At 38.9% G+C, this 24543-nt stretch overlaps 1 protein-coding gene across 1 annotated transcript in view; it reads left to right on the top strand.

Annotated features, from left to right (window-relative positions):
- fam184ab (family with sequence similarity 184 member Ab) overlaps positions 1-24543 on the top strand; it is a 150042-nt gene that overhangs the window by 65435 nt on the left and 60064 nt on the right. Inside the window, exons 7-11 of the mRNA XM_042389809.1 lie at positions 1131-1266; positions 2890-3071; positions 6912-7097; positions 23133-23255; positions 24424-24543. The exon at positions 24424-24543 is cut by the window's right edge and continues 42 nt beyond it. Coding sequence (XP_042245743.1) covers positions 1131-1266; positions 2890-3071; positions 6912-7097; positions 23133-23255; positions 24424-24543 — 747 coding nt within the window. The remainder of the gene's footprint in view (positions 1-1130; positions 1267-2889; positions 3072-6911; positions 7098-23132; positions 23256-24423) is intronic.

Here is a 24543-nt window from a genome sequence, read left to right on the forward strand (position 1 = left end):
AAATGTTCTCATGATGCTTGACTGGAAATATACTATATGTAATGTGACCATGCGACAGCTGTTTTCTAAGATGATCTAAATATTGTGATCATCGTAATATTCCAGTAATTGTATTCTTTCATTTGAACTCCAGTTCTGCACTTCTGTTCATAACATGAACCCTTTCTGTCCCAGTCCAAGACTTTGCTAAGTCTCTACTAAATGTATTGCATGTTACTATTTTAGAATAACCAGGGCATTTATTACATTTCTTAAGGTGTCAAATTGCAGAACAGTAGGGATGCAACTAGTGATTATTTTCTTGATTAATCAAGTAGTTGTTTGGTCTATAAAATGTCATAAAAAGTGCTCATTATAACTACTTAAAGCCCGAGGTGACATCTTTAAATGTGTTGTTTTGTCCATACAACAGCCCAAAACTCAAAGATATTCAGTTTACTATCATGTATGACAAAGAAAGCATTTAATCATCATATCTGAGAAGCTAAAACCAGCTAATTTGTTGGCATATTTGCTCAAAAAATTACTGAAATGATTATCAAAACAGTTTCTGTCACTCGACTAATCAAATCGTCACAGCTCTACAGAACAGCTCCCCAACTAATCAGTGAAATCTGTGACATTTTTAGTGAAACAGAGAGCAACCAATTGGCTTCATAACCACTAAATAGGCAAACTGATAAAGTGCAACAACATATAGTTACTCAAAGCAACTTTTACTCAGGTTTCACTCCAGTTTAACCTCTCTGTCACCACTTCAGGAGAATAAGACGCAAGTGAATTTTGATGCTTGGATCACCATAGCAACATTTAAGGGTTGGACACACTTGGACAAACAAGTGTGATAGCTTATTTTACTTAATCAATACCTTGGTGTTCAAGGTTTACTTCAACAGTGGGAAGAATGTCGGCGGTCTGCTGGGATCGATGGGGTCAACAGACTTTATTTCTTTCTTCAAAGTTGTTTGAGTTTGTCTGTTTTCATTGACGTCTGTCTCTGGTTTTAAATTACTTTCCCCTCTTCTGGATAATGATTCTCCTGTACTGTCAGCCAGATGTAGTTTCTACATTTATGTTAATAGAGTTTCCTCTCTTCTCCTCCGCTCTCTGTTTATTGAATTCTTCTGCAGGACTTAACCAAGCAGCTGGACGAAGTGACCCAGAACTCAGAGATTGTGGAGATCCGTCAGAAAGAAGCTGAATGTGAACTGGAGGCAGCCAGAGATCGAGTTCAGCAGCAAGCGACTGAAATACTGCTCAAAGCCAGTAAGACCCTCTAGGTTTACCTGCTTCTCTCTCCTCTCCTCTCCTCTCCTCTACCCTACACTCCCTGGGCTTGTCGTGCAAACACATCAAACATATCCACTAACAGCTCCTCTCATCTTGTCAGAGGCATCATACCCTGTAACGCTTTAATGGCGTACTGCTGTATATTCAAGCTAATGGTACTCCCAGTCCCTCAGAGGCAGTGGAAACCTTTCTCACATCAATTATGCCCAGTTTAAGGTGTGTGTTTGTGCGCGCATACGTTGGGCAAGTTGTGTGCCGGAACCTGATTTAATAACTTATGATGTCTCTCCATCAGTAACAACATTACATAAACATTACTGTTTGAAATGTATGAGCAATCACAGCACAGAATTATGCTCGACCCATTAGCTCCTATGAGCTCCTCGTGCACAATGAGAATGTTTTATCTGCATGTGAGAGGCACAAATAACTTCCAGCTGACAAATGCAACTGTGACGTTCACATGTACTGCCAGTGCAGATCATGGCTCCTTATTTATTAAAAGTCTAGAGGAGTGAAGACATTTTGGGAGCAAATGTCTTTCATTTCAGGATGACAGTTTAACTTTTATCCACAGCTGATTAAGCACCTGTCAGCACAGCGTTTAAAAATGTTAGTTGTACTGGTTACTTATATTAAAGCTGAATTCCAGTTTATTGAAACTTGGGTCCTATTTTTGTAATTTTGACAATAATTTCTAACGTCATTCTCACCAAAGTAATTTTAGATATCTGGTCCGACAGTGAAAGGAAACACGAGTGTCAGATGACGTGACAGGTGGTAAACAAACCAGTAATTTAGGCCGATGATCTGAACCACTTTATCTAAAGGTAAAATGGAAAGTGACAGCTCCTGTGAGGTTGGCAATAATCCCTCATTGCATAGAAAAACTGCGTGTGTGCACAACTACTGCAAGTAGGTCAAAGTTGAAGCAGGAGGCCGGTCTGTAAACTGTGATGGAATGTCACAAATAAGTATGAGGATTTGTTTAAAACCTGCCCGATCATCTGACCGCTTGTTTAGCTCGTTACCAGATGTTAACTTAACATAATGTAAACAACAACCTAAATCACAAAAATAAGATCCAAGTTACAATGAGCTGGAATTATCCTTTGCAAAATGAAGGATGCTGAAGTCATCTCCCTGCATAGCTAGCTAGCTATTAGGCTACATCCATGAAAGTTTCTGGTAGAAATGTAACAGGCGTGGGTCAGATGGATGTAGCTGTAGAGGTTGTTGTAATTGACTTAGAGAAATAACAACTCTTAACCCCCTGAAATGTCTTTGATTGTCCTGAAAAACATGAATAGCTCTTAGAAACCACTACAACAACCGCCATGTGAAATGATATCCTCTTCTAAAAGAAATCAGCTAACATGAACACGATAAAAAAAAACAAAATGGCAACTCAGCAAACTTTAGTGCAAACTCCAGGACCAAGTTAAAATTTGAGATGTGCTGACAAGACTTTATTTAACAAGTGTGTCAGTTGCAACGATAAGGAACCTTCAAGACTGACAATATGCAGATGACACACTTTCCTATTTGTATTCTTCTCACCCATGTCGGCTCTGTCCTGTGCTCTCTGTCCTGTCATAGGTCAGATAAGCAGCCTGCAGGCCACCCAGATGACCCAGGAAGCAGCCATCAGGGACCTGGACAACGAGCGGAGCCGGCTGAAGGACAAAGTGCTGAGGATGGAAGAAGAGAGGGAGGCCCTGCAGAGCCAGAGCCAGGCCCTGGAGGAAAGACAGAAACAACAGATCCAGTCCATGGAGAATGTGTGTGTGTGTGTGCGTGTGTGTGTGTGTGCGGACTGTGTGTGTGTGTGTGTGTGGGTGGGGGGTCTGGGTGTGTGTGTGTGTGTGTGTGGGCTGCTAAACCAGTGCTGTGGATGAACAGCAAATGATTGGATGAACAGTTGTCGAGAAAATCAAATATTGGTTGCCGGCTCAGGTAGAGAGGTAGACAATGCGAAGAGAGAGAGAGAGCATAGCCTAGACATGAATTCTAAGAATATTATAATAATAGTTATAACATTAACTAAGAGTATTAAAATATATATAAAACGTTATGATGTAGTTGTTTCTGTATAGATACAGAAACAACATCTACTGTATGTTGCAGCTATGCATCTGCATGGCAGCCATATTGGAGAGTTCAAGATCTGCTGAATGTTTTCTTTTAACGATATATTTTAAATTCTCATCGAAACAACTTCACACTCAGCACCGCACTTCCTTGAGTCCTCGGCAATACACTCACCAAGTGTGAAGTAGATCGGATGAACGGTTGTCGAGAAAAGCGAAGGACATACATACATACAGACTCCTTCCCTTATAATTAGATAACTCCTCGCATAAAAAGTATGACAATTAAACTACCAAGAAAACTCCAGCAAGCATTACCATGTATAGCAAGATGTAATATGCATGCTAAGATTTTAGGAGTTTATGAAACCACAAAAACATCATAATTTCAAAGTCAACAAACCAGACTGTCTCATGTTTCAAGTTGAGTGTTTGTATTCTCCATCTCTCTGATGTAGTCTGAATACTGCATAACTTCCTTTAGATGATTATTCAGTCTGTTCAGACCTCACTAACTTCAATCAGACCAAACAGCTTTTCACTAGTTTGTCTAGTTTGTCCCCACAACTCTTAAAGGGGACATATCATGTACATTTCCAGCTCTATATTTATATTCTGGGGCTCTACTGGAATATCTTTGCATGATTTACAGTTAAAAACTCCTCATTTATCTTATACTGGTCCCCTCTGCAGCCCCTCAGTTCAGCCTCTGTCTGAAACAGGCCGTTTTAGCTCCTGTCTCTTTAAGGCCCGCCTCCTGATGAGCCCACTCTGTTCTGATTGGTCAGCTCTCAGAAGATACCCCGCTCTGGAGGCTACGTAAACAAACAGTAGTAGTACGATTTCACTTCTTTTTCTGGAATATGTGAGTGGACAACAAGAACAACATTAGAAACAAAGGCTACCAATGGATGGCCATTTGTGGGCATGTGCAAACAATATGATGTCATCACGAGGAGGAAGTAGAGGTAACATTCAAACAAAGCGTTCAGGGCTGGTTGAAGCCCCGACTTTTGACTCGCAGGGAGCATTTTTACATAGGTTCACCTCAAGTTTTGGACATTTCATCATATTTAACATAGATATCAGACTTCATTAAGAGTGTAAAATAACAGAAAATCACAAAAGCCTGTTATGGCCCCTTTAAGTTATCCTCAAAATTCAGCCTCTGGGAGAAAAAGCCCAAAAGTAAAAGAATATTTTGGCCTATAAATCTTATTTGCCCTTAAAATGAGATAAACAGATTGCTTTTTTGATTCTTTTTGGTTTGTCCTTTTTTTCTTCATTTATTGTGGTTTTGCATCACCGACTTCTCTGTGACTTTTCAGAGTCAGTAATCCCTCTGTGTACTCTTCTGGGGTTTATGTTCTGCCCTGAGCCGGTTGTTATTCATATATTTGTAGAGAAAAACAACATTTTTAGGTATGAGCATATAGTTATATGCAAAGAAGTTTTTCCATCTCCCTGTCTGTATTTCTTTACCTTAAGAGTTACTGATTCACATCTGTTGCAGAATAGTTGTAGAAATGTTTACTGATGATTAGGAAGGAAATTAATCATATGTACGTAGCAAAAACTGACCCTCAGCCAACCGTTGAAAGGATCAAACCTGTCGATCACTGCATTTACAAATTTTGAAGAAAAAGAAAGCTGCTCTTCTTTTTTACAAACCAAGCAAGTGTAAAGGTCAGATGATTTAAGGAACAGTGTAGTCAGCAGACCAACCACAGCTGACGGTAAATGTCAAGTGTAGCTGCTTCATGTGTGTTTTCTCGTCCTTTTATCTCTGACATTTGTGCAGTGTAATCCTCTGGGAGCTGCTAGAGTTCTCCCACCGAGCGAAGCTGCTGTGAATATGAATGTCTTCCTGAGAATAATGGAAGATCTCGCATCTTTCTGTTATGGCGGCAGCAACATCCCGTAGTACCTGACTGATTTCTGCTTTAAACGGATTAACCAGAGTAATCTGGGTTTGGTAATCTTTTCTGGTAAAATATAGCAGAATGTAAGCAGTGATTTGTGGATCGATTGTGGTTGAAAATAAGCAACATTAGCAAACTGGAAAAGACATTTTAGATAATGTTATTATGATTGTCTATTTAGCAGTTTAGTTTTTCACTTTGGTCTTTGATTTTTTCTTTCTTGTTCTTGTTCTCTCTTAGATATTTTCCCTTCAGGTTTGTTTGGCCGTATGATTATGAGGGATGGAAGTTACAAAAATTAATTGATAAAAATGGATGTGAAATGAAAAGTAGAGTGATAAATAATTAGGTGATTTAATTCATTTAAAGCCGATTCAATTAAAACAGTCGTGATATGATGAAAACAGCAACATTCACAACACAATACAGCAATTTATCTTTTAAAGAAAATGACCTCAAAGATGACAGTAACAAAAACTTAAAATGATGAAAATGCTTACAAATTAAAAATGGAAGTCATTTGAAAAATAGTGATAAATTGTTTATTGATTTGATAAACTTGATTGACATTTTATTTGAACCAGTGTTGCTCTGATAATCAGCTGATCTGTGTTCATCACTCAGAATATCCAGCTGACATTTATCATTTACAGCAACGCTTCTTCTGTTATTTCCACCCAAAATGTCAATAAAAACAACCTGCCCACTAACGAACTGATGAGTTTTTGGCTCTCAGCTCGCAGCCTCGGCCTGCCGGTGAGTTTAGATATAGTGTTTGTGATATAACTGCTATCTGCTAGTAAACAAATACAATGTGTGAGATGCAGATTTCACTATAAAATCGACTGTAACTCGCTCAATTCTGAACCGATTTTCATGACATTTGGTTTGTTATAAATGTGAGAAACTGAACATGATACTGGTTACTTGTTGGAATTAAAATCAGTTACTGGGAGCGGATCTAATTAGCTCTATGCCCAAACATTAACCTTCTGATTAGCCATAACTTCCACTGGGACATGCAAGCTCCGATCTCTGAAGAGTCAACGTCAAGTTTAATTATTTAGAATTTCAGCTTTTGTGAGTAGATTTCTATATCTATTATATTGTTCTAAAGCCGCCTGGTTGGTAGCTGCTTCCTGTTGACAACATCCAGTAAAGTAACCTTTAAACTGATGTAGGAGCCAATCACTGAACAGCATGCTTTGAATTAACCAGTTAATTGCATCTGACTGACACCAGTTTGCATCAAGACTCCACCAAGAATCAATCAATAATCCTTTTATCAATAATTGTCTTCAGCTGGTTGAATTTTACCGCTTCAGGAATAACAAATTTGAGTGTGAAATGGTGAGAAAAATGGCAATAGATATAATTTCAGATACAGAAAGGCAGACTGCAGGATTGATTCCTTGGCTGTCACTTAGTAAACACTGGCAATATGGCTGAATAATGCAGCATATGGTGTGAATAGCAGCCCAAGCTCTGTGTGTGTGTGTGTGTGTGTGTGTGTGTGTGTGTGTGTGTGTCATCTTTCACAACTCAACCTTTGAGCATATTTTAATCGTGTGTGCTTGTGCATGCATATTTGTTTTTCTGTGTTTGTCAGACCCTCGGTGAGGAGAAAGTGTCCCACGAGAAGGAAATGAACAATGTGCGAGCCCGATACGAAGAGGACGCCAGCCAGATGAAGGAGAGCCAGGCTCGAGCTCTGGAGGAAGTGGCCAAGAAACACAGAGTGACCCTGGAGAACGCTCTCAACAACGCCGAGAAGGACAAAAACCGCCTGCTGGCTGTGAGTACAAACACACACACACATATATATATATATTTATATTAACTTCAAGGTAAAAGTTGTTCAAAAAGAAATGTTGTTCCTGCTTTGATGAAAACAAAAGAATCTATGGATGAATAAAGATGAGTATACGTCTGACAGTGTTTTCATCAGACGGTGACTTTAGCGGGCACAATTAATGCAAACTCACAAGATTCATTTTCAGATTGCTGCGTCTTGTGTAATCAGCGTTTATTGCCCGTCGCCGGCGGAAAATGAACAGCTGTATGTTTTAATTGATCCTGCATCATCAAGCTCGGGGCTCCATCTCGAGCCATAAAGATGGCGTCCTTGGGAAGTTTGTTTACTCCGGTTCAGTGGGAGGATTACTCTCGTTACGGAGGGAAGTACATGAAGTGTAATTTTAGGTATTTGAACTTTCAGTATTTTCAGTTTGTGCAACTTAATATTGTTATTCCATTGCAATATAGACGGAAATATTTATTTTATACTTCAGTACATTTATTATTGATATAGTCACTCGCTATGTTAAAACTAAAAAATGACACCAACACATATTATCATCTTATAAAATGTGATACCTTGTTATATATTTAACTACTCAACAGTTAACTCCACTGACACCAACAACATTTACACCTATACATGAATGCATGAATAATAATGATAATGTAACTGCAGGACATTTTGCATAATATGTGTTTTCACTGTTGATACTTAACATATATGATCTTATTCATACTTTCATATTTCAGCTTAAACCTGCATTAATTGATTCGTTTGCTCCTTTGGGGCAACGCAACAATCTGTAAACATAACATTCACATATTATGAGCTGATAAAGTTGTTAATGGCAAATATGTTAGCAAACAGTTGCCTATTTACACTTCCTGCAGACGCAGAGCAACGCTGCCATTCATTTGGTGTTTTGTTTCTTGACAAATGGAAGACCAGTATGTTTATTTCCACCAACTCCCGAGGGAAATATCTGCTGTTCACCAGCTAGTCACTAACTATGTCTGTCTGCCAGTTGGTGCTGGTTTGGCAGCTTGCAGTGGACTCGTGTTGTCTGCTGTGGCTGGAAAAAAGGTTGTGAGAGTGAAAAATGCTGTAAAACCAAAACAATGAGCTGAAAGATACTAAAATGCTCTGCAGGGCTGAAGGAAGCTGGCTGATAATTCTCTGTTGGTTTGTTACAATGAGCGACTCCTTTCACCTCACGCATCATATTTGATCCAATGCTAGTATAATCTAAAGGTATTGATTAGGGTGCACGATATTATCGGCATGTCATCGGCATTGGCCGAAATGAACCTTTTCTGCCAATTATGAGAGGCCAATTTGCTGCCTTCTCCTCCGCTGCATAACTGTGTTTCCCTCCACGGACTGTTTCACCCTGACAGGCTGCACTTCACTCAGCTGCCCGTCAGACCCGCTGCTTCTTCTAGTGGAGGTTAGCTGGCTGTGCTTCCCTCTGGTCATGCTGCAGCTAACGCTCCGCAAGCCTCTCAGCTAACGTTAGCCTCGGCTCTCCATGTGGATCCAACCGGAGCACCAAGCCCCGGTTTGTTATTCAGGTTAAAGTGGGAAGAAGCAGCAGGTCTGACGGGCAGCTGAGTGAAGTGCAGCCTGCGGAGGAAACACCGGGACCGTCAGGGAGAAACAGTCCGCGGAGGAGCTGCTCTGTTCGGCTGCACAGATAGGAAACACCTCTCTGTTTGGAAAAAAAATCTTTTTGGTTTATAACGGCGGTTGGCAACCAGCGTATTAGGTGCATTACCGCCACCTTCTGCTCCGGAGTGTGGACCAGAGATTAAATCCTACACATTAATCCTGTCTGTCTAATAAACTCAGTGAAAACTCTACTGCTGCACCCACTTGGCAGGTTCATTAAAGTTTTAATGCTGAGCTCCTGAACTCCAGTCTTCCTCAGTTCTTCCTTCATATATTGTCTTTCTTGATCATACTTAGTACAATCTATGCTTGCATGCATAATAGTCTCCTCAGCCAGCTGGAAAAAAATATGTGCATATATCGGCATCAGCAATCGGCCACAATGAGTTGGAAATATCGGCATATCGGATATCGGCAAAAAATCCAATATCGTGCATCCCTAGTATTGATCCATTGTTAATGTAAAAATGTTGAGTAGAGCAGCTTTAAGTAACCAGAATTCATTCACTCGCTGCACAAATCTGCAAGTTGGCAGGACGAACGGTGATATTAACCAATATAAAACTGAACAGTATGATATTCACGGATGATTCAGTCCAAATACAAGCTGTCAGCTCTCTCTGCGTTCTCCTGCCAAAAGATTTGGACCTGTCGCACCACTTCAGTCTGTCGATGTTATATTTGTTGATGAATGAGTGGTGATTATGGATGACAGACATGGTGTGGTGTCTGCATATGTTTTCATACCACTGACCACAGTTATATTGTGCTGCAGATGACAGTGTCTGGCACCCTAAATACGCTAAAAACACGGGTTATGAAGTAAATGTATTCCTGTATAACCACAGTGCTCTGCTGTTGGGAGGTACTTGTTCAGAGAGGAGACAGAATGACTCATTTACTCTTCTTCACAGACACTCTGTGAACTGGTTGAGGGATTTCAAGCCTTCCTCTCTAACCTCTAAGCTATCTCTGAATCATTCACTGACTGTACCATCTGCTACCAGAGCTGGAAAGAAGCTGTGAGCTCTGCTTGCCTGGAGACTGTGAATTGTGAATGTGAAGTGTCTCATGGAGGTCGAAATATTGTCACAAAAGATTTTTTTTTGCTTGAAATGAATAATTATGGAGGAATGAAACACTGTATACAGACTTTGGTGTTGAAATACAGCCGATTATTAATTTTATTATTATTATTATTATTATTGTTGACTCTATAACACTTTTTCTCAACCTTCCTACCAATGTTTTAGTTGGTAATCTTCTTGACAATAAATGCTTCTCTCTCATAAAGAATGAACTAGATTCTTGTAATCAATATTACGCACATTATATCAGCTAAAAGAGTTATAACAGTAGGAGAAAACTGCAGATTGGGTAAATAAAACGGCTTTTCACCGCCATCATTAGGACACAGTGGTAATAAATATTTATCATAGACAACATCTAGTGTGTGTTAGACTTTAGAGAGTGTAATTATTGGAAAACTATCAGACATTTGGATTTATTTGGATTCATTTCCACTAAACTAGAAAGAGAAACAGGTCGAAGACACATAAAGAGAGTTTGGGTTTCTTGGCGCTGCTAAGATGTCACAACTCAGAGAACGATGGTTTCAACTTTGTTTATAGTACAGAAACTGTTCACATTTTTCAGAGAACTCTCGGATTTAATGACTCTACTGACTGGATCTATTACACTCAGAGTAACTCTGGTGTTATTGTGCTTTATATAGAAGAACTTAGTAGAGCTGCAACATTTAGTTGATTCATCGATCAGACAGTCGACAGAAAATGAATCAGCAACTATTTTAAGAAAACATTCTAAGATTCTCTGATTCCAGCTTCTTAAATGTGAATATTTCTGGTTTCTTTAGTCTTTATGACAGTAAACTGAAAGTCTTTGGACTGTTTGTCAGACAAAACAAGACATTTGAGGACGTCATCTTGGGAAACAGTGATTGACACCATTGTCTGACATTTTAAAGACCAAACAATAAATTGATTAATCAAGAAAATAATCTAAAGATCAATCAATAAAGAAAATAATTTGATTTGATTTATTGAGCAGGACAATGTGCAGTATTAAGCATAAATGATGCACCGGAGTTAGCTTGAAGCTAATTTGCATCCATAGTCCATTATAATCAAAACACACAACATCACAACAACAAACAGTGCAAAGCAAACAAACAAACAAAAAAACAAACAAACAAAAAAACCCCACAAAGAACACACCATACAAAATACAAAGCTACACACAACAGCACATCACATACACCCACATCAGTTAAAAGTGAATAATGTAAACTAGGCTCAGTGGTCACACAGCTGATTGGTCTTTAGTTGATTTTTTAATTTGGCCTTGAATGTATTGATTGATTGATAATTGTTATTTGCAGCCCTAAAACCAAGATAATCTCAAGTAATTTTGTAACACGTGCAGGTTTATACAACTATCCTGCATTTCCTGAGTGTGTTAACAATTGCAGGGTTTATCTTTTTATCTTGAAAAATATAAAATACTGTTTAAAACAGACAAGCTGTTACTGTTAGATACTGAGCAGCTCTTCACTGCAGCACAGAAATGAGTCAGTGAAGCTGATGCTGGAAGCAGCAGTTTAATCCCTGAAGAATTTAGCGGCAGAGAAAGTGACAAAAAACTACATGAAGATGGTGTGAAAGGTCCGACAACAGAGACAGAAAACATGATCTTTGAATTACACGTTCCTGCATCTTCTGACATCATGTCAACAGGAGCAAAACCAGAGGAGACCAACTACAGCGTATGACGCAATAAACCAGCAGTTTATTACACATGCAGAATAAAGGTTTGGGATTTATAATCTCTCTGCATGCATGTATATCGAAATGAATGCATTAATCATACATAGGCCAGTGACAGGAGCTCGAAGAATTATTCAAAAAAATCTGCATTTTTCTCAGATGTTTATAGGCTAAAATACATCAAAAAGGGGCTTTACTGGTGACTCAGAACCTGGAGAAGTCAAAGCAGGAAATGCAGCCTACTGACGTGGGAGCATGTTTATATTTATCACTTCTCAACGTCATTCAGGACGCTCCTGAGCTCACGCAACCACGGCTGCTTGAATTGTGAGCTTCTGTCAGTGATATAATGTTACAAAAGAGAGATGTGCGCTCCCCAAAAAAAAGGCAAATAAAAATAAATTCTCAATGAAAACAACAACGCTCGGAGAGACACGGTGGCTGATGGGAAACACACACGTGGAGACGATCAGCAGTCTGACTGATGAGTCACACAGGTGATAAAAATGTCTTGACGCTCTTTATGTGCTATTTTTGGGGGGCGATGCTAAATCTGCTACACACAAACAAACACACAGCAGCAGCTTCAGTGTGTAAGTGACAATAAAAAACTGATCAGATTAACTTTCTACCTGCTGAACCAACTGAAAGTTTGGACACATTTTCTCATCTAAGTAAAGGGGAAGTTGTGTTTAAACTTTTGTCAGGAACTGGCTCAGAGTCAGAGCTCAGAACTGGCTAGACCCTCCCCAGCCCTAGTCTTCGTGCTACTACTTGTGGGGGGTTATTATGCACTGCAAACCACTGGGGCACAAAAGCAACTGGAAAACCAGCGACCCCCTCTGCAGCCAGGGACGTGCTCCCACACTAAACATTTACATGACCAATCCCCTACTGGGAAAAAGCCATCCAAACCTTACAGGGGATTAGTGGGTCAACAAAAATGGCTACCCCAACCCAGGCATTGTACTTCAAATGGCCCAACACTTACCTGATTTAAAGCACTAAACAGGCAAAACAAAGTTAGGTAACTAAAACCAAAACAGGGGACAAGTGCTGCTCCTCCACTCCAAACAATTCCTACCCCGAAGAAAATAATATACAACTTCATGTGTGGAACCCCTCCACATTGGTAACAACAGGCCTGCTACCAAGGCCTACACACATGCCATGTGGATACAACATACTCAAGATTTTAAACATGACAGGCCAATAACAATCCTACAAAAAGCCCTCATTTGTCACACTCAAGCTGGACTTTAACCCAAAATGTTTGGACGAGCTCCCATTTGCCACAAACTGGCTCAGAATCAGTGACAAAGGAGGGAATCACACATGAGCTTTTAAAAATTAGATTTATTGTTAACTTAATATAAAATTGTAATATCAGTTAAATCAGTCATGAATGTGATGTATGGATGAAAGTGAAGTATGTGGTGCGTGCAAGCAAAGCAAAACAAAACAAAACCAAAATATAACCCATCTGGCTGGTGGAGGCCTGGAAGGAAGAGAGAGAGAGACTTTAACAAGAAGACACTTTAATAGGCTGGAGGCCTAAACTACCCAGGTGCAGGTAGTTCCCTGACGTCCTCTCCAACCCCGCCCACCGCCCTGAACCTAGAAGCCAAAGCGACCTCTTAAGCAAAAGGCGAAGGGGGACGTCACACTTTTGACTGGTTCTGTAGGTAAGGAAGTGTGTACATTTCTGTGGTTTTATGTCACATATTTTGATATTTGTCACTCTAAATGGTCACTAAAGGCATCATAAGTGTCTATTTTAATCATATTAAACTCAAAAATCTTTGAAACAAATCAGGAAAGTTGTGAAGTTTGGACATTTAAAAGGGTGCAGGACCCGATAGATGTAAATTCATAGTTGTTCTTGTGAGATGAAAACATTTACTGCACATAAAATGAGTGAAGTAATCAAAATTAGGACAAAATGATGGGGCGGGAAAGGAGATAGATGTGAGTTTTGGCTGAAGGATGTGACTCCTGAAGCCAACCGGTACACGACTGTGTGTGTGTGTGTGTGTGTGTTTCTCTAAAACTTCCAGCATAAATATTTTACTGCTACTTACTTAGAGTGTGGCCAAGCTAACAGGACTTAAGCTCATACATACCGTATATACACCCACTTCTTAGATGGCGCTTTTACGCTGCTTGTCTACTGCATATTCTATGGAATATATTTTTACTCAACGAAACGAGGTTTATCCTCCCGACTCAGCTGAAGTGGATTCAGAAAAATCAGTTCATGAGCTGATGTGGATTTCTCTTGAAGGTACTTCAAAGAAAACAGATTCATGTTTTTATTCCTGTGACCTTTAACATTTGAATTTTTTATTTTTTTTTTTTGAACATCGACCCAGAAAACCCAGAAATCCAAAAAAAGGCTTTGATGATTTTATAAAGAGACAAATCCTGAAGATGCATCAGTCCAGACTAGACTGTAATATTCACTGTTACCAAAAATATCAAATTCAAATAAGCTTTATTGGCAGATCAGAAATCTACATTGTCAAAGCAGTACAGAAAATTAGAATACAATAACATGTAAATATAAACAATAATATTAAATACAATATAATAAAAGGCATTTTTTACAGATGTAATCACACAGAAACATTTACTACAGAGCTGATTTCTCTCAGATTATGACAAGACTTCTCCTCACATAGAACAGTTTCTGAAGATCAGGGAGGTGCATAAATTCAGGATATATATGATTTATTTTTTCTCTCAAATCTTTATATTTGTCACAGTATAATAGGGCTGTGTGATATGATATATATATCGCTTGACGGTAGAAAAACGTATATCGTTTCATTTTATGTTATATCGTTTATATCGTGGTGTCGCAAATCACACTCTTTACGGCAATATCTTTCGCCATTTGACGACACTTGACGACACATGTAACAAACATGGAGGAGTCCAACGAGGAGCTCATACCTAAGAAAGGGGCTACTTCTGTCGTATGGACGTGGTTTGGGTATGAAAAGTCTGACATGGACCAGAAAACTGTATTTTGCAGACCGGTCCCCTCATCCAACTCAAACACCTCTAACCTCTTTTACCACTTACGCAAAAGTCATGTCAAAGAGTACGGAGAGAGTCAACAGATGAGAGCCATGAGCTTTTGCCCGCGGCACACCGTATAGCAAAGATTCACGGTCAGCAGGATGATTCATGTGAAATGTAATAAGAAACAGGCCTTTCCATCTGGTCATTTTATATAAAATATTTATTCATTGAATTTACAGAAAATGTGCTATATCGTGATATGTATCGTTATCAGGATATGAAATTACCTATATCATGATATGAGATTTTGGTCATATCGTCCAGCCCTGCAGTATAACAGGAAGTGAGATTCTGTCTCAGCTTCTCCTTTATGACAAAGTGAAGCCAGTCTGGCCTCCCCGGCTGTGTCCATAGAAACATCCATATCATTCTAAACTTCATATAGTTTATAATGTAACAAGGATGCAACTAATGATTATTTAATCGATTAATCTCACAATTGTTTCCTCAATTGATCAATTAATCGCTTTGTCTATAAAATGTCAGAAAATAGTGAAAAATGCCTGTTAGAGTCTCTTAGAGCCCAAACTGACGTCTTCAGATGATTGTTTGATGTGTGACCTCTTCACTCTTTGTTTTTAAATGCATTTACTTTAACTTTTAGTTCCATTCAGATCATCTTATTCACTCAGACACACTCAACAACCTTTTCTTTATTGTTCCTCGACTCTTTAAAGAAACCGGCAGACGTAGTTTAAAGTTTAAAGCTCCATCAGACTGGAATAATCTGCCTCACTGACTCAGATCGATGACTTCTGTCCGTGACTTAAAGACTTCTTTGCTTGTTTACCTTAAATCTACTTGTTCTTGTTTTTGATTGTATTTACTTCCATTTGTAGTTTATAAGTAGACTCAGTACTCTGACATAATGTTGTTTGATCTATTCATTTATTGTATTTATCATTCGTTCTTTGTACAGATGACTCATGTAACAGATGTAGTGTGTGTGGTTTGGGATGGTGTGAGAGCTCTGATGTTTGTATGTTGGTTGTTTTGTGTTGTTTGATTGTTTAATTTATTGTCATTATTATTACTGATGTATTATGTTTTGTTTAAATGCACAATATGTCATTTCCACCGATAGGGGTCTGAATCAAAACAATAACAAAAGACAGAGTGTGATGATGTCGTGAAGTAGTGTGGGATCATGGGAGTTGTTGTCTTCATTGTTAAACAACCAGCTTCTCCTGGTTTGGATTCCTTCAGTGTTTCATCGTTCATAAGGTTTTTACCAGGAGACTCCTCCTCTCCGGAACAAACAGACCTGGTGATTAAAACCAGTAAAAACACTGATTAAAGTAGTTTCACATTAAAAATCACTGTTTCTATGACGCTGTTTGGTGGACACAGGACGTCTGGAGGGGCTGTTAGCCGAGCTGCTGCTAACAGTCGCTCAGCTTGTTTCTCTGACAATTTAAGATCCAGACGTCTGATGACTGAACTCTAGATCTAAGAAGTCTATTGTTAAAATGTGGCTTAAAATAAAATAAAAATTCAATTTATGACGGAAATGAAACGGACTGTTAGATTGATTAAATTACAGATTTCTCTGGGTTTGAACATTGTTGGAAACATTTGGGATAATGTAAGCACACAACTCAACAACATATATAACATAGGTCTAGTTGTTTTTAGACATTTTAATGTGGAAAAGTTACATATTGGGCCTTTAAATGTTGAACCTGAGGAGATGGTGCATCTCAAAGGATTTATCCTCTCATTAAATTTTGAAATAAAAAATAAAATAAAGAAACCAAAATCCAAAGATATTTGGTTTAATATCATGTATGACATAAAAAGCTGGCATTTTTCCTTAAAAAATGACATAAACAATTAATGGATGATCAAAAATGTTATGTTAATAATTTTCTGTCGATCGACTAATTGATTAATTGACTAATCGTTGCAGCTCTATAACATTTTTAACTGTTTACACTGTGTCTGAGTGTTGTATTAGATTACACTGTATTTAAAGGTTCTGACCATCTATATATGTGTAAATTAGATGACAAAATATTAAAAGCATCTCTAAATATTCTGCAGTCCTGTGCAACAACACAACTTACAGCATCAAAATTTAAACTCATTCAACACATAAACACCTTAAGTTGTAATCACAACAAAACTGAACATTTTAACTTTTACATTTTTAACTAATGTTATTGTATCCTGTTGCATTAGTCAGCAAGAAACAAAGAAAAAGACGAAATAACAAAGTTGATTTTCTAACATGTCCAGCTTTATACAGCTATCCTGAATTTCCTGAGTGAGTCAGGTTGATGTTTTTATCTTCAAAAAGAGCAAATAATGTTTAAAACAGACAAACTATTTCTGTTAAATACTGACCAGCTCGTCGCTGCAGGACAGAAATGAGTCAGTGAAGCTTTAATCCCTGAAGAATCAAGCAGCAGAGAAGGTGACAAAAAACAACATGAAGATGGTGTGAAAGGTCTGAAAACATGATCTGTTTACTGTGCCGTAAAATAAATACCAGTCTGAGTCTTAATGTAGTATATTCTGTAACATAACTTCTAACTGTTCACGCTGTGTCAGAGAGGTGTCGGTCATTTTTTAGGTTGACAGATTGTAATGTTAAAGTAGCCAAAGTACATCAGTCACTGAGGTGCAATAGATGAGAAACAAAACACAATAAATAAGTTAGTAAGTAATATATATGAGTACATTAGCAGTGCAAGTCTGATAAATACGGTACGGCAAGGTGCTGCAGTGTAATTGCAAAAACAAATATGGTCATTAAAAGGCGCCCTGTAGAGTTCTGTTTACATTCAGTGTTTCTCATCAATATGTAATATTTGTACCTTTGAGGCCTAACGAGCATGTTGTGTACATTTCCTCATAAACATTTGCAAAACCGGTGTTTGAATATATTTTTGCAACATTTCTTAGTGCATTACCGTCACCAAATATCAACAGTTATACAGTATATCATGTTGCACATGTACTTGTGCACATGCATGGTGGACATTGCTCCATAGCGCTACTGGTGGTCAAAACCTCCACAAGACACCTTTAAAGCTATAATATGTAATTATTCCACATTTAAATGTCTAAAACAACTAGACCTATGTTATATATGTTGTTGAGTTGTGTTCTTACATTATCCCAAATGTTTCCAACAATTTTCAAACTCAGAGAAATCTGTAATTTAATCAAAGTAACGGACCGTTTCATTTGGTCGCCTGTCAATGGCGTCATACCTCCTCTACCAAAGAGTAAACACGCACAAGATGCATACGGCGGCGCTGTGTTTGTCCGCTGCAATGGCGTCTACCAAAGAGTAACTTACACACATACAGAACAACATCATCGGCGTTGTGTTGTATATCTTTTAGCCGGAAGAAGGATTTTAGTTATTGGACGTCTGGATCTTAAGTTATCAGAGAAATAAACTGGACAAACGTTAGCAGCAGCTCGGCTAACAGCCCCTCCAGGAAGTCCGGTGGTCGCCAAACATCGTTGGAGAAACACTCATTTTTTTAGGTAAAACAACTTTAATTAGTATTTTACGATACGGATAATTCGGCTCCCGGTAAAAACATCCCGAACAATTAACACCGGAGTAATCCTATCCCAGTGAAGCTGGTTATTTAACAACGAAGACAACAACTCCCATGATCCCTTGCTACTTCACACCATCATCACACTCCGTCTTTTGTTATTGTTTTGATTGAGACCCCTAGTGGCTGAAATTACATATGGTGTGTTTAAATGCAGACTGACTGTACTGGTATGTAAGAATATAACAATATGAGGTATCCTAATGTTATTGATATGAATGCAGGATAATACAGAAATGTTAGATAGTGTTAAATATAGTGCCTCCAATAAAACAACCTGCCTGTAGCACCACAAAAATCATGTCTTTGTTCTTCTGACTGGTGTTCAAATGGTGGCAAATACCCAAATCCCCAGTATGACATGTTTGTATCCGACATGAAACAGTGAAATTGCCCCCAAGGATTACAAACTGGGCCTTGAGAACAGCTTAATGAGCCAGAGGTCTAGCTGTTCCAAACCACAGCCTGCCACTAATTTGACTGCAGCCGAGGCGTACAGTTCCACCAGTCTGAAATAGCCTCATGATGATGCCTAATCTCCACAGAGTCCTTTATTCCAGTCACATACAGCCATGCGAAAGCAAGTGATCAAGTATTCTCTTGCATCAAAGTTGTATAATGAGGACGTGTTTTAAAATATATTCCACTGTAGACCCGATCACAGCTGACAGCTACATTAAGAGAAGAGCGCTATGCATTTCCATAGTTATTAGATATGCATTGCATATGCAGACTGCCTCCATTCTGGCCCTGTGTGATTCTCATGGCCTCATATTCCCTCCCACCGTGTTCAGATCTGTACAGTAATTTGCTTTTGTTCACTCCTGTTCATGATTATGCTATCAGTGTTGGTGCAGAAATGTCCAGATTGAGGGAGTGACAGGGAGGAGGAGGAGGAGGAGGAGGAGGAGGAGGATGAGGGGGAGCAGCAGCAGCAGCGGTTCATTCACTCCTCGTTCACCCACCGCTGCTGCTTCAGTCATCTGTTTAGCTTCTTTTCTGCAAAACGACGGGGCGGACTGATGAGAACAAAAAAGCGTCTTCATCCCTCTATTCTTTATCACTTGATTCTTTTGTCTGATCGAAGTTTCATCAAGTCTAGTTAATCATCTTTTCTTTCATCACCTCCATTCTTTCATCACTTTAAATTGTAATGAGAGTTGTCTGAGAGAAGGCTGGGTCTGGAATTTAAATGAATAGGTCTGCTCTTCCTCGGTCTCGCCCTCTAAATCGAGCCGCGAGGCACGACAGATATTCTGATATGTCATATTAGATTTCTCTCCACCGACCGGTGGCCAGAAAACTCTGTTCTTGATATGATCAGACTGATGGGAGTCACCCTATGCTTCCACAAATTCTATTTTTAATACAGTATGTTGAAAATATTCTGTATTTTTTAAATATATGTTTTGATTAAGCTGGGATGTGGTGCATGGCAACAAAGTGACATCAACAAATGTACACCTCACATACCGCAGCATCTCAGTCTCACTATAGAAAATGTACGCTGGCAGGAAATCTTGCATCAAAGGGTTTAATCAAGTGAAACTTTAAAGCACAGTACATGTTTTTCAAAATGTATAAGCAGTGAAGAACAACTGAAGCAGTTGAACACAAGCTTTTTCTTGCATCTGATGTTTATTTAACAAGACAGACATTCAATATTACAGTCATTACTTGACCATCTGTAAAAATGTGAGGTTTTCTAGTAAACTAGTAAATCTCCTGTATAGTTTAAATAGTCATACTCTCCTTCCTTCCTCACAATACTTTATTCACTGTAGAAAATGCAGAACAAAGTGTTTAAAGGTGGACTAATCAGTTGTTTTAGTATCTTTCAGCTCTTTGTTTTGGTTTTACAGACCACAGCTTCACTGGTTTGGGTTTCCAGCAGCAAGCAGCTGTTTTTAGCAAAAAAAAGCTCTGATAGTGTATTCAGACAGGATGTGAAGCACATTTTCACCTTGCGTCATTTGTGCGAGTTTTACCACTGGACCGTTTATTTACCCCAAACAGCTGTAAGCTAGCTAGCAATTGACACACCGTCTGTTTCTGTGAGTGTTTCTGTGTTGTGTTCAATTCAGCTTTTGACTGAATTCACCAGAGACTCCAGCTCTTTCTGTTATTTCCCTCCAGTCTCTCCCCTTTTCCTTCCCTTCTTTGTACATTTATGAAGTACATTCATTAAACCTTTGGATGCGCAAATTTCTCGCTCAAGTTGAAACATTTTTAACACTTGGACATACGAACATGAACACAGTGGAGCATCTATCAGTTAAAAAGCCTGATATTTTGCTCAGGAGTTGGTTGAGACCAAAACAGGATGAAAAAGAGAGTAAATGTTCGACTTACATTCATCAGGTGTTCAGAAACATGACGGCTAATGAATGCTAATGTTGCTCCACATCTGATGGGTGTGATAGGCAGTTTAGAAACATGTTCAGCACAGGGTCTGAAAAGTGAAGCCAATGCAGAAGTGCCTTAAACCTGCATTCTCTCTAATGACCAGCAGGGGGCGACTCCACTGGCTCCAAAAAGAAGTCCGTTTGCATGGAAGTCTATGAGAAAATGACCCTACTTCCCACTTGATTTATTACCTCAGTAAACACTTTCCTAACGAGTTTATGGTCTCAATCGCTAGTTTCAAGTCTTCTTCAATACAGCATGATGCTAACTTTGTAAATTATGGTCCCATTTAATTTAAATTTAACGATAAAGCAGGGTATGCTTTGGGGCGTGTCTATGTTGTTATTGACAAGTTGTTACCATGGAAACAACATTGGTTGAGTAACGTAAACATGGCATAACCCCAGATTCACAGAGTATAGGCGTAGCCGACGATATTTCAGTGTGTTTTCAGTTCATGAAAGTTAATTGTAACATTTTGTTTAGCGTTTGGCTGAACTAAAAGACCCTCTAAGGAGTCGAATGTTCAGTTTTTCCAGTAAGTTAATTTTGTTTTAATAGTTTTAAGTCAGTCTTTCGCTAGCAAAAATTAGCATTAGCATTATCACAGTTAACCATAGACTGCAAATGCTCTATGCTAACCAGGCTAGCAGCTAGCGTTAGGGACAGCTCCACCCTCTCATCCAAATATGGTCACTTCTGGCTCCAAAAATCCAAGATGGCGACAGTCAAAATGCCAAACTTAAGGCTTCAAAACGCAAGTCCACAAACCAATGGGTGACGTCATGGTGGCTCCATCCATTTCTTTATAAAGTTTATGGCTCGGCATAACAAGTTTTTGTTCTGCTGCTCCAACAAAAACAATTCATGCTGCTTTAAGTATCACTTAAGTATTACAACTAAACTAACTAAACTAACCAAAAGTTATCACACCAGGTAAAACAAAGCATTGAGTTGGTGGATCCTCCTACAGTACAACAGTCAAAGCAACATCTTGAAAGAGACCAAGGAGTTGATCAGTTTTGAGATGTCGGTCTTTAGTGTTTTAAGATAGCAAATTACTCAGAGTTCTGATTTTGCCATAAACATGTTTCACCATTAGCAGCACCACAAGCAAGCAAATTAAGCAAGCTGAAGAAAAAGTCTTAGCATGGGCAAGGAGGCTCCGGGCGAACAGTGGATCTGAGAGATCTTGCTGTGGCTTGGGGTTTCATAATGGCTGGGTGGTAGGCAGGTACAGAACTAGCACAGTGTTGGCTTTTTTAAGGCTTGCATCAGGGTACTAAACCTGATGCAAGCAGCCACAGGGCACCAATAGAGAGGGAGAGCAGAAGTGGGCTCATGTGGAAGTGTTTGAGGAGCTGCAGAGTGTACACTGAAGCATGTTATTGAAATTGTTTAAACTATAGATGCATTTTTGTGTCAGTCAGTTTCCGCAGTTATTATCCCGCCGACAGAGAAACTTTCCTCACTGTGAAGCCCCATTCATTTTTATGGAACTGTGTCACAATAGTCAATGAACTAAATGTTTTTTCTACAGCGTTACAAACTCCAGCCTCCTGTGTAATGAATAATGGTGGCAAATTTCATTTGACATTACAGCAATTTCCCTCAGCTCTAATTGTCCTTGGAAAGCTGCAATCATTGCACACCATAACAGAAATCGTTCCCCATTCATCAGCAGACATAATAAGCTTTATCATGGTAACAATGCTGGAGCTCTTTCTCTTCTCTGTCAAGGACAATGGCATTGGTTGAAGTATTTTTAGAAATCTGCACAGATGAATGCAGTCGATATAATGTCAGACAAAGAGGAGAGAGAAGCAGGGTCGGATCTGGAAATTCTGCATTTATATGAAGTATTAGAATTTTGCGACCTACCACTGTCCTAGGCGATGATTTTTATTTCATTTGTTTAATTTACCTTGAATCAAAGCTCTTCACTACTGCATCATGAACACACCCACCTCCTACTGTATGTGTAACAGTGTTATTTCAGGACTTTTGTGTTATTAGATTGGACAAAATCCAAGAAAGCTTGATGTTTCATACCTTGCTTTGACCGTTACTTGACATAAAATGAACTGACTTGACCTCACATGACATGCTTGATACAAGAGTTTAAAGTCGTATTTGGTCTGTAAGATAATCTGCTATAAAGTTAGTAGCTGAGTGAACTTGATGTTTAGTCTTGAAGATGTTTTGCCACATCAGCTCTGGTTCTGGTTTAACAGAACTGATGAAGCCTTTTGGATAAGTAGTGACATATCTGTAGGATCAAACAGCAAGTCCAGTTTACTTCGTCTCATTACCTTTTATGACCTGCGTGACTGAGAATAATCATGCTTATGCACTGTTACTTGGTTTCTAATAAAAATGAACGCAACTTTACTAGCGAATGACATGTGGATCGAGGCACAAAGAAATTTATATTTCAGTTGACGCACTTGATGGCTTTTATGGGTTGTTTTTGACAGATTTGTGTTTCTGACTGGTTTCTGCAGGAACTGGAGCAGCAGTTTGAGAAGGAACGCCTCTCACTGGAGGAGCAGAAGACGCTTCTCAAGCAGCAGCTGGACGAGATGAGAGAGGAGCTGACATCCAAACTCACTGCAGCCAATGAGGAGGTAGAACATTTAGAACGTAAAATGTGTTCCTGACTACATAAAATCAGTAATAGCTTTGAAATAATATGCATATTTGAAACCATTTTAAGATGTCTTTGGTTGCTACTTTATCATGCATGTAATGCCTGAAATCTAGTTTTACAAACCCAACATGCATTTAAAAATGTTAATTTTGGTTGTATCATTTGAAATGAATTAATCATTCACTATACTTTTAACCTCTTATTGGTAATGTCACCTCCAAAACTTAGTCTGAATCCTGAATAATATTTGCGTTTTGAATGTTTAATAGTATTTACCATGTGAGAGATGAAGTAAACAGTATTTTCTTGCCATATTAGCATCTGAAAAATGAGATGAATGTCACTTCCAAGTGTGTAGCTCCCATCTTCCTAAGAGGACACACTAAAATATACAAAATAAGCAATGTGGAAAATAAACTGTCTGAACCCAAACTGAGCCCAAGAGATATACTGTAGCTATTTAACAGTCCAAATGTGGCAGAAGACCTAATTGGCTTATAGGCCTCTAATTATGTTATTGATAACAGTTATTCCTCTGAAGCCTCAGCTGAATGAATCTGACTGGTTTTTAAACCAGACCCTGATTGTGCCTGAAAAGACAAGTTTTAGTAAGAACTTTCTAAGAGTGAGCTGTAAGAAGATAATTTAAAATGTAACCTGTTCCAACCTGCAGAATTAAGTATTCTAACTTTTGTTGTAGTTTAAAACTGAATGGGAGTCAAACTTTTTCTGTGGTCTTAGTTTTAAATGTTGAGCTTTCATTTCTCTCTTAAAACAGTGTTTTTCTGTGTATAAACCTGCTGCCACAGTGTGTTTGTTGCTGTTGATTGTGTTCTCCATGCACATATTTTCTAAGTAGTACTTTTCTTTTAAAATGAATGGTAAATGAATATCTGATGCATTGCAGAGCTATCTTGCCACGTTGGCAAAAAGTATATGGGATTGGCTCATTTAAAAATCAGAAATAGAAATGGGTATTGAATGCATTTTTGATGGAAATTCCATCTCGCTGAGCATAAAATGCTGATGTGGTTTCAAGGTTGCTGCCGCACAGCCTGAAGTGAAACAGAGCAGGGGCTGTGGGTGTAGTTTATTCTCTAACTCTGGCTGTCTGGCTGTTTGTCCCCCGTCTCTCCTCCCCTCAGGTGTCTCGGCTGCAGGAGGAGGTGCAGCAGGGCGAGCAGGACATCGGAACCGCTGAGGGACAGATCTCCACGCTGAAGGAGGCGCAGGACAAACTGCTGGAGGAGCTGGATGCTACCAGA

This window comes from Thunnus maccoyii, chromosome 17, assembly GCF_910596095.1.
Source record: "Thunnus maccoyii chromosome 17, fThuMac1.1, whole genome shotgun sequence".
NCBI lineage: Eukaryota > Metazoa > Chordata > Actinopteri > Scombriformes > Scombridae > Thunnus > Thunnus maccoyii.